Below are 12,003 nucleotides of genomic sequence, written 5' to 3' on the forward strand. Positions count from 1 at the left end.
ATGAAATAGTGTTATATTTATGAAAAATGTAAGCAATTTAGTAACCTATGATGAGTCGGTTTAAAAGAAAAATCATCCTAACTGGAGGTCTCAAAAATTGACCACACAAAAAGAAAATGCATATCCTCTATAGGTAAATGTGTTGAGCTATATTAATTTTAAGATGGGATATCTGTGCAAAACAGTTGAAGCCACACAAACAAACATACACACATGCACAGGGCCCGTTGCCGCGGAGCTTGTGTGTCCATCTGTTCAGCCCTCAGAACGAATTAAGGAGAAGGCGAGAGTGCGGGCAAATGGGTATTTAAAATGTTTCAACTCAAAATTGAAGCATCCTTGGTCGTCCTTTAAAAGACCAGCGATCAAGTTATTTGAAACAAATATCAACTGATAACAGTCCAATCAATCTGAGGACCATCCTGACCAATATGGGGCAATAGAGTTCAGAATAGCTTACAAAAAAAACATATAGAAGGCATTGGCAACACATAATCAATGACATTTCACCACCTGTAAATAAAGACGGTGCTCTTCAAAATGCGTTGCAAAAGCGAATTGAGTCAATAGAATGACAGATACAAATGAATTGGGCTTTTGTTTTTGTCATTTTGCCTTCATTTCTTAAAAAAATTACAGTTTAATGGCTATTGATACATCAAGGGCAAACTAAACCAAAACTAACATTCGTAATCGTAACAAAAACTGTTTGTTTTTCTGGACACTTCCCATTTTACGGCATCTCAGACCAAGCCTGACACACTCGTCACAGCTTTCCTCCATCAAAGCCACACTCCGTCTACCTCAAGAGGGCTTTAACAGCTGTGATTTGAGATGATCATTACCATGGTTACCAATACCATGACCATTACCAGTTTCGCTAATAAGTAGAATTTCAATTGATAACTGTTAGCCTGTCATACAATATTCCTAGTGTGTATTGCTCAGTGTACACCTACAGTTGATTGATTGTCAGAATGCCATTGCTAATTACCTTAAACACTGCATTTGCATATTTCAACTTTGGCCCATTTCACATTTTCAGTGAAAGATCCCTGCTTATATTTGTACGGATTTCTAGAATAAACTCTTGCGGTTTCCTTTTGTGATTTAGTGTTCGTATTGCACTCACACATATTTCCAGCAATTTAGCCCTGAAGTACATGCTGAGCTCCTCTCTGTTATTCATGTTTAAATTGCAGTTATACATTTAAACTACTGAATAAATGTAGACCACTAAAATGTGTTACTATATTTCTTTGTCGTCTTAATTACATTTTCTGGTTAAACGATATAATATAATGAGAAAAACATAGAAGATCACAGAAGCAAGAATCCGGCCCATGAGTGGGAGGCTGTGTGCATATGTGCAGGCGATGTGCCTGTGAGACTGTGTGCACCTGGAGAGCACTTGACAGATGGTTACTTCAGCTCGAGCTGAATGTAGCTTCTTTTTTCTCAGCATTAAGCCTCTTTCATAGATTGAAAGTGTTTCGGTCAGCATTTTGATCAAGGTAGACTCTTTCAACCTTCTTTTATAGTTCGCTGTGCATCTCTGGAGTATGTTTATCCTGCCCCGGCCATTTCTTTTTCTTTGATTCTTATTCTTGCCAGCCGTGTGAGATCAGAGCTGTGACTCTCTCTGCTGCCTTTTTATGCTCCTTTTTTGTTTGTCACTAAGATTACAGAGCAGTGCGCCAGAAATCATTATATGCCACGTAAATACTGTAGCATAGATTTAAATGGAGACAGTAAGGATTGCCTATGGTAAACTGTGCTTCTGGCTCTTGTCCATCAAACCTCTCCCGTGGTAAAGTTGCCCATATGGAATGTGTAAATTAGACTTGAATTGCACAAACAATCATTACATTCCTGTCCTTATTATTTATTTACTGATATCCCAGGGTTCATGATACTACTGATTGTCGGGACCATTTGGGCAAGTTGTGAGGTAATCAGCCTGATTGCTGTAAACATATACATACTGAGCTCAACATTATGCGTAATGCAGAATGCACCATCGATGCTATGACTACATGAATGGGTGGACAATTCCAAGTTGATTTGGGATTTATAAATAAAACTGCACACTGGCAGGCATACACACGTCTTTTTCAACTCAGAATATTTTTTGGCATACATGTATTTCCTCATTTGTATGTGTACAAACATTTAGTGTTGATTATGAGACCCCAGAACATCAGTTAAGACTATTACTGTACCATTTAGAGCCATAACCTCACCCTGTGAAAATCCTGTTTCGGAGGTCTAACTTTTAGGAAAAGATTGTTGCTACCATGTCATTAGTTCAGCTTCATTTTTAATCGTGTGCAAAAAAGAAATAGTGCCTCACAGATTTTACACTGACAGCAGTGTTGAAGTGTTACTGTATTTCCCTGAGAAATTGTCCTACTAAATTTAGCATGTGCTCTCAGCAGCAGATGTTAGTGCCCTTTTTGATGCCGTGGGTAATAATCCCTAATATTCTTGCTGTTTGAAACTAAATGAGTCTTTAATGCACTCTGATTCCATCTTCCAGCACTCATTAATTGTTTTGCTTTTTCGGAAGTCCATCAATTATTTCTTTTTTTTAAGTGTCGCTAAAATTAAAAAAAACTTTTGGGATGATATGCATGTCTTTCATTCTGTGACGGTCTGTTTTGCTTAGAGCTTCCATAGGAAATGTCCCAGTGATGGGAAATTCACAGAACTGCTATGTGTAACCAAGAGTAATTTTCCTGCCAATACCTTCAGTATTTGTGACCTTGCTATAATACGAGAGTGTTTTTGAAAATGTTTCGTGTGAATCTGTTTATTCCTGTTCAGCAAAAATGTGTCCTCACTCCCTCATATCACAGGTGCTGCTCACTCAGTGCGTTTGAAGCCTCATTAAAGGTGTTGTGCAATGCATTTGAAGCCTCATTGCTAATCCTCTCCTCTCGCCCTTTTTTGTTCCAGATGGTCACAAGAACAAAGAAAATATTTGTGGGTGGCTTGTCAGCCAATACAGTAGTGGAAGATGTGAAGCAGTATTTTGAACAGTTCGGGAAGGTAAGACAGTTTTATTATTATTTCTCCTGCAAAGTGTTGTCACACTATCCAACATTTCAGCTCTCTTTGACACAATTGCAATGTACACATGACATTTATATCATCATTAAGAGTGACATATGCTAACCTGATAATTACACAGTCTGTGCCCACTGTCACTAGTGACATTGTAGACCACATGGCCAACACTCAGATCATTACAGCAATCATGAATTTGAGCATTAAAAGGGACATATATAATATTATTTCCAGTGCTAGTGTGTATACATTTGGGTATACCCCCCTGTATCTTAATTACTTCCAATAAAGGCTTGAGAACTACCATTGCAAAGGTGCAATATACTCTATTTTTCTTGCAAGCCAATCACTTCAAACTGGGCTTTTTCCTGAGGGGTTCTTAAATAAGCCCTATTATGCTAATTTTAGGTTAATATGTGTATTATCTGCCTCTACTGTGACATGTCTCCATAGTTTAATGTTCAAAAAGCTCTTACAATGTACAATGTGTTGGAGCGCTAGCCAATAGAAGCACATTCTCACATAGTGATGTCACTGTGTTCCTGAATTAAACAAAGTAGTGAGTCCAATGGATGCATTTCCAGCAGGGGGGGGTCTCCCTTAACGGAGACCCTTTAACCCTTTAACCTGTTAAACCTTTTTTTCATGAAACTGTGTCTCAGGGCTTCTTAACATTTAACAACCTATTAATGTGTCGTACCCACTTAACGGGAAGAAACTCAGCTAACTGACGATATTAACCATTTTTAGCTAAACGAAACACAAGGGTAATAGCAAGCCTCTGAATTAGCACTGAGCGAAAAAATGCTAACGCACTTAGCACAGAACTCACGGTAGAAATATTGTATTACTTATCAGATCTGCACAAACAAAATGTCAGATTAAAGCTGAGATTCCACAGATTCTAGAGGTATAAGTATCATCACTGTGCGACCAAAACTCAGGGCAGCGAAGGCAACCCCAGACAACACACAACGTAGCTTTACGGAGCCAAACGGCAAATAAATCTTACCTTTGCTGTTTCCTGATCAAAAGTCGTGTTCAATGGCATTACAACGATAACAACGCTGCAGAAGGTTAATCTAATGTGTCTGTCACTTTTAAATGATTACTGATAATCCATCATTCGATTTTGGTCAAAAATGAGATTTCATATAGCTGCTATTAGAGCTACAACCCAGCTTCCGGTTTTGGGCAAAGTGCGTGCGCATCACTCTTACTCCTCAATGGTAATGTTTAGGTTCAAAAGAGCTGTCAATCAGCAAAATCGACCGAAGGGGGGCCGAATCCACCCAAATGACCCCAGAAGTGTTTTTATTTTGCTAAACCTCTCTAAAAAGGTCAAATATCACTTGTTTTGCATCAATCTTGATACAGGGTAAGTATTAAATGTTATAGTTTGGATTCCTAAAGCTTTTAGTCTACTATCCCATCATTCATGCACTCGGGTGAGGAGACCAGGTGCGCTGATTGAGACCGGAACGTTTGGCATGGGAAGAGCTTTGGTTTGTTAGCCGCAAAGCTAAAGCGGTGCCAACTTACTGTTGGTAGCAGTAAATAAACAAAACAATCACAGAGAAACAAACAACTAAAACTCATGGGACCCAAGAAGACCCAGTCGGCTGAGGAGGTCGACGAGATCAAAAAGTCGCTCGACTTTCTAGACGGAGAAATCTCTGCTGTCAGGCTACAACAGAAGGGCATCTTGGACCTGGTTGAGGAGGTGAAAATACTACGGATTCAGAATGCGGAAAAAGACAAGCGTCTAGAATACCTGGAAAACAGGGTGGAGGACTTGGAGCAGTACACCCGGATAAATGACGTGATCATCACCGGGCTCAAAGTAAAGCCCCGGTCGTATGCCCGGGCTGTGGGCGCTGACGCCGGGGGGAGCCCGGGGAACTGGATGCTAGCTCCACGGAGCAACAGGTGGCTGCTTTCCTACCGTCCAATGAGATACAACTGGATTGCAATAACATCGAGGCATGTCACCCGCTACCCAGGCGGAAGGACAGCGACAATCAGGCTATCATACTGAGGTTTGTGAACGGAAAACACAAGACCAGTCTGCTAAAACAGGGAAGAAAGCTGAAAGGATCAGATGTCTATATTAGGGTTGCCAGAAACTGACCATGATCAAAATCGATTATTCGGCAGCCCTGGCGAATAATAATCGATTACACAATAAGTTGGAAATTACACATAAAACATGTACAATCAAAGCTGTCAAGAAGCATTTCCATGCTAAAGTAAAACGAGTTCTAGATCAGAAATCACTTCACATTCTCTACTGTTCACTAGTCTTACCATATCTGAATTACTGTGCTGAAATCTGGGGCAATAACTACAAAAGTTCTATACATGCAGTATCTATTCTACAAAAAAAAGTCATACGAATCATTCACAATGCCAAATACCTTGATCACACTAACAAATTATTTCTGCAGTCAAAATTGTTAAAATTCACAGAATTCCAAACAATTTTTAAATTCGCAATTCATAGGGTCCGTACAACCAGAATAACTTTTTGTATCTCAGCCTGTGGAGTGAGACTATGGAACAGTGTGAATGTGGAGCTAAAGCAATGTGCAGACATTAACCAGTTCAAGAGGAAATGCAGAGAAATTATTTTCTCGAGGTACAGGGATGGGGAAGGTGTTTGACTATGTGTATATGTGTGAGTATATATGTGCATATATGTATATCAGTGTATATATGTGTATGTATATGTGTATATGTCAATCAACAGGTGAAGCAGATTAATAATATCAATAATAATTAGTGGTGCACGATAATTATCGCTCATAGGAATTATGACGTCATCCCGATAAACCCGATAAAAGTATTAATAGCCCCGATAATATACAATATATTTTTTGGGTAAAAAAAAGAAAAAAATACTGCGGTGTGAGTGGATTGGGATGAGGGGCGCTTGTTTTTCACTCGGCTCCTCTCGTTTTGCCAGTACTGTGGTATAGTGGTTTAGGAAGAGGGGAGCTTTTCACAAATCCAGCGCTCCCTAACTCATGCCTGGCTGTGACGTAAATGGTGTGCGGCCGTGAAGCCAGGACAGTAAACAAACATGGCGTCGGTAGTATGGGACTATTTCAAAGTTTCAGAGTTAGATAGTTCGCTTGCTATTTGTATTAACAAATGCAATGCAGAAGTTCCACGAGGAGGGAAAAAGGCAACGAGCTATAATACTTCCAACCTGATTAGTCACCTGAAACATCGCCATCGCTACGATGGTGTGTTAACAGCGTACGCAGACGCCTGCGCTGCTAAACTAGCGGCGAATCCAAAGCCAGCTGCAAAGGCACCGGGGCTTTTACCTATCGATGAGGCTTTTGAAAAAGGCAAGAACTTTATTTGGGAAAATAAATATGGTCACTTTGAAGAGTCAAAACTGTTCTTGGCTTTGTTTTGTTCATAGTAGTAATGCTCATGTCATTTTCTCACTACTAGTCTTTTTTTTTACCACCAGGTGTGCAAAAACTACAGGTACATTTAATATATATATATATTATATTATTATCGGTTATCGGTATCGGTATCGGTCTTGAGAAGCAGGAAGTTATCGGTATCAGTATCGGTTTCAAAAAACCAATATCGTGCATCCCTAATAATAATGCATAACAATGATAGTTATTGCAGATTATAGATTATCAATAAATCATATAGGAACAAGGGGGTGAGATTAAGTTAAGATTAAGTTAAGAAGTTATACTTCTTCTCACTCCTTTTTGAACACTATATGTGGCACTGTTTATGTTGCTAATGCTGTTGTTGTTGTCAATGTCATTTTTTGTTTTGATTTCTCTTACATGACTATGCACTGCAACATTTGTTTTGTAATTATTTATTTTACTTGTTCGAAATAAATGTATCAATCAATCAATCAATCAATCAATCAATCAATCAATCAATCAATCAATCAATCAATCAATCAATCAATCAATCAATTCAAGGGTGGTTTTCACTATGAGTAATGTTTTTCTTTGGGACGGACACTATAATATGTTTAATCTGAATTTACTTTAAAATAAAAAACATTCTATATTGATTCTGACTTTTCTACATCCAACTCACATGTGTAACCTTGCTTTGAGAAAAAAGATTATTAATTTACCCCTTTTAGAAGGGAAGATATGGTCATTTGTTCTGGGAATGTCATTTTCGAGCCTGAGACCTGAAAAACAGGCTTGGGGCTTAACAGGTTAAAGGGACAGAAGCTAAAACAGAGCATTCAGACAGTAGGTGAATACAGTTATACTCAGTTATACTTTTTTATTTTTTACATTAAAGCATGTAAATATGTTTAACTAGGAACCCAAAATACGAGTATGAACCAGAAAAGGAGCATTATATGTCTCCTTTATAAGAAGCCAGCAGCAGCAGTTTGGCTCCTTTCCTGACAATGAGACAAATACATCTCTATATTGTGACAAGCAAACAACAGAAGATATGGCAAGAGCTTCACACTGCCCACCATGCCTGGTCAACAACATGCATTTGGCTCACAGAGCAAACAAGCAATGACAAACAAATGCCATAACCAAACCGTCCTCTGCTAAAAAAACAAAACGAAACAATTGCATTTTTTTCTCATCTATGGTAGTATGGCATTGAAATGAAATGTAAAAACAAGGGATTCAAAGTTTTGATATTGTGGCAACATTATCCCGGTGTGGTCTGAATTAAACATCGACGGTTAATTCATCAGAGACTCATAATCAGCTGTTTGTTCCTGTCTGCTGCAGCAGTTTCTACACGCTGTTCTCATGAACAACACCACCCCCAGCAGAGCGGAGGGAGGCACATATACTCACACACACACACGCACGCACGTGCGCGCGCACACGCCCACACAAACATGGTTTGATACAGTGGCAGCATTTCACAGATAATGTCCCCACACTGAGCGGAGATCCATTTCCCTCATGTCATATTCCACATCAGTCAAGGTCACCTTCAGCTCATACAGTCCCTGTAACATCAGCACTTGACCTTGAGTTTAAACAATTTCACTGAGGATGGATTTTTTCACAGGCACATAATGTACCATGTCCTGAAGGAGACAAACGAGCTGTTGTAGATTAATAGAAACTATATATATAGATATATTTTTTGATCAGAGAGAGTATGTTACCAGCTCTACCCTTTTTAAAGCCCTGCGTTATTTTCTCGACTTAAAGTGAGCAAGTTGAAGGACTTTGTTTTGCTCTTTATCTGCAGAAGTGGCTTTAAAGACCGTGCCATGGCCTGGTCTGCCGTTCCAAATAAAGATGGCTTATTTGCACAATAGAACGCTGCAAGCAGATATCCAGCGCAACTTTGCAATCAATGGATCTGAGAAAGGGCTCGAAATGATTTTCGACTTGATTGAATGACATAATTGACTTGATTATACAAAGTTTTTTCCTCCTCGAGGAATCCTCAAATGCTTAGGAGGAAACAAACAAATCAGACTGATTGAGCGAGATCTTGTGCATGTTTCTGTGTGTGCTTTTATAGCCTACTTGTGCATGCTCGGATTTCTCTGCAGTACTGTTCTCGCCATGCGTGAGTGTGTTAACGATTAAGTGTATTTATGTGGGTGCATGATTAGGGGTGCGCATGTGTGTGAGCAGGTTTGAGTGTCTCCTGCAAAAAGGAAATCAGAGGAGATATTGGGAGCTGTGTTGCAGACACGATACAGAGCAAAACGAAGAATCAGTCTCTGTGTTTAGTGTGTGTCCTTCCTTTCTACCTAACACATCCCGGGATTTATTAAATAACCTGCCTGTCACTGCAACCTAGCATTATCGCCACACACACACACACACCACTCTGAGGACTTATCCGCAGAAGGAAAACCAATTAATTCAGTTTCCCCTCCATTGAATCTTGGTTGCAGTGTGTCTGTCTATATGTGCATGTCAAGGGGGACATTAGCCGCCATGGTTGCAGGGCAGCTAGTCATCTTATATTTCTGTTTCGCAGCACTTATCAATCATCACGCAAGTGCGGCTTAAGGCAACGGCAAATGTTCTTCCTCTTCGGGAACAAGCCCTGATATTATTTTGTTGTGTATCTATGTGTGTGTGCTTCGGCATAGGCCAATTAGCAGGATGTGGTCCACAGAGATGTCGGTGGTTGGGAGGCAGTGGAGGGGAAACAGCTGGTGTGGCCACAATTGGGTCACAGGTTCTGTCTGTAACCTCCACACCGCCCTCCCCACTCCAGTCCCTCCCTTCTGTCTCCATTCTGTCAGGGGGAGAGGTGGCGTTTGTTATGAGAAGAGGCTGACAGCTCTCCGGCACATCAGTCTCGGCGCCACTCTCAAAGCCGTCACCATTAGAAAAGAGCACATGCCCGAGACCCGGCACAACTTCCTCCAACAGCCATTTTCTCTCCTTTTCACTCGCCTACAGTACATGCCTAAGGTGTGCATTTGAAGTGATTGTGACAGTCGTTTGAACGGAACTGAAGTGTGGTTCTGTTTGACTGATTCTAATGCATCTCAGATAGATCCCATTACCTGCCTAATAGTAGCCACTAGGGGTGTAACGGTATCCGTATTCGTCCCGTACCGTCACGGTTCGGACGTCACGGTTCGGCACATGCAGTCACACGACGAATACGTCTTTTTTTTACGATTGGGAACAAAGTCTGTCATTCAGGGCAGTATCCACTACACTATTTATAATCCAGGGGGCGGTATTGCGCTTAAAAGCTGTTTGCCAGCCGACCTTAAACAACAAATGAAGAACAAGAAGAAACACAACAACAAAATGCAAGAAGGAGAAAAGTTAGTATGGCGATTTCAGTTAACACACAGAAGCTAGAACCCACCTGTTTCTTTTAAATCAGCTGTGTGGGAACATTTCGGGTTCCCTGTGGACTACAATAACGATGAAGTGCGAGTGGTGGATCGGACGAGGATGGTGTGTCGGCGTTGTTAGACAGCGGTGCGGTATGCTAATGGAAACACACGCCAAACATGCTAAATCATATCAGAAGGCATCACCCAGATCTGCCAATCACCGGAGCCCGGCAAAAGACAACAGCAGTTCAACAGCTGATCCCCGCTGTTTTTAAGAAACCAATAGACATGAAAGCCGAGAGACCAAAATAAATAACGGAAGCCTTTGGCATATGTTTTTCAACGACTATGCGAAAGACTTTCTTATTATTTATGATGTAATATTTTCAAGACATTCTTTTTTGTTTTACAGCTTGATGACACCTTTTCGTTTGACATCAGCCATTATAGATAATATGGCCATCTGAGTGTGTGTGGTACTGTTTGTCGTTTGTTTTTAACTGTTTAATACAGTTCACTGTTCGAAATGGGGGGGAGCCAGGGGGAGCTTGGCTCCCCCGAAGAGGGAGGGAGCTCCCCTGAAGGCCGACTTTGAAATAAATAGGGGGAGCCCAAAACAATCGTGCATATTTGTGTCACACAGATTAGAAATATTGAGTTTCTGTAAATAACAGTTCTTGAAATAAATAATAGTTATTGTTCATTACAGTTTCTGAATATTTGTTTTATATTTGTGAATATTTCTGGGTGTTGCCATCTGTACGTGGCGGTGCTGCATTCTTTACGCTACTTGCGTTGCTATGGTTACGGTGGCGATGCCGGCGCGGTATTTGAAATGTTCATATTGATATTTTTTTAACTCTGGCTTCGTAATAAAAAATATGGCAAAACGAAAACAGCCAAGCGTCACAGCTTTTGGATTCACAAGCAAAGAAGTGAAGGAGTCTAAAAATGACAACGTGAACAGAAAACAACTTTTAGTTGGCCGGCTGTAAGCGTCGTTGGGGTCGAGTTTGACAGCTCCACACCGAGGGAGAGGCCTGCCGATGCGGAGCCTGAAGAGATGGGACTTAGTGTCATGACACCTTTTATACATTTGGATCTGACGTACCAGCAGAGCCCTGCCCAGGCATGAAAAGGCAGTTGAAGGCATAATTAGCTGCAGTGGCTAATGCTTCCTCATTGGTTTATTGTAATCAGCTTTTGAGTGCACCTCATAGTGCCCTTGTTGGGCTAAGCTGAAACAACTCCAGCTCACTGACTCCGTCCCCGCACTACTGTCCATCGGCTGCAGTGTGCATGCCAGAAGCTGACTTAGTTTAATCAGAGATACTTGCTTCCATGTCACTGGGCTGCCACAATGGTCCCTTTATGTCCAGGCTGTCCTGGTGCTCATGCTCCACTGGTCCAGAGCCAGATCCTGGAGGTGGAGGAGGATGAGGAGGAGCTTAACCAGTTCACTGCCACTGGGCTCAGGAGGGATGCAAGGTAGACACAAAAGGTCACCGCTTCGACAGGCAAAGCAGAGTCATAAGATGAGACAATGGTCTCAATGTTGGAAAGCAAAGAGCGATGACACCTGTTGGAGGACGTCGGTCAGATATCGATAGTAGCGAGCTGTTGGACAGTGATCATTGTCAGAGAAGAGATGAGCGTCACTGAGAGTAACAGATGAGAGGAAATAACAAAAGCAATGGAAAAAAAGATCCTTGGTTAGTGCCTTGAATTTGTTCTGGGCCTTTGGTAATCTAATACCACGGCTGACATTTCGCGTACCCTTAGATTTTCTAAATGGCAGAGAAATAGCCCTGTGACCATGACCAAGACTGTATTAATTCATTTTGCATACCTTTCCAAGTGCTTAGGCCTTAACACATTTAGGGAAAACAAAACTGGCTCAATGGCAAATGACACCTGTGGTGATTATTACTGTAAAATATGTTCTGTGGATACTGATCTTTAAAGGACAAGATATCCAAGTACACTTTAGAAAAGGACATCAGTGAAATTAGTGTCATAATTTGTGTTTTTCATTTAAATAAGTAGTTTTGTCTTATTCGAGAATGTGGATTTAACCTACTTTTAATATCATACCTTACAAGGTGCTACTAAATCAATGATGGTGTTAT

The 12,003-nt window shown here is 40.8% G+C and overlaps 1 protein-coding gene across 11 annotated transcripts in view; it reads left to right on the forward strand.

The window, feature by feature from the left end:
- LOC117459001 (RNA-binding protein Musashi homolog 2) overlaps nucleotides 1-12,003 on the forward strand; it is a 297,016-nt gene that overhangs the window by 90,155 nt on the left and 194,858 nt on the right. For all 11 annotated transcript variants that reach the window (XM_034099815.1, XM_034099814.1, XM_034099813.1 and 8 more), the window contains exon 6: nucleotides 2,959-3,051. In XM_034099815.1, the coding sequence (XP_033955706.1) occupies nucleotides 2,959-3,051 (93 nt within the window). The remainder of the gene's footprint in view (nucleotides 1-2,958; nucleotides 3,052-12,003) is intronic.

Source organism: Pseudochaenichthys georgianus, chromosome 14 (genome assembly GCF_902827115.2).
Source record: "Pseudochaenichthys georgianus chromosome 14, fPseGeo1.2, whole genome shotgun sequence".
Taxonomy (NCBI): domain Eukaryota; kingdom Metazoa; phylum Chordata; class Actinopteri; order Perciformes; family Channichthyidae; genus Pseudochaenichthys; species Pseudochaenichthys georgianus.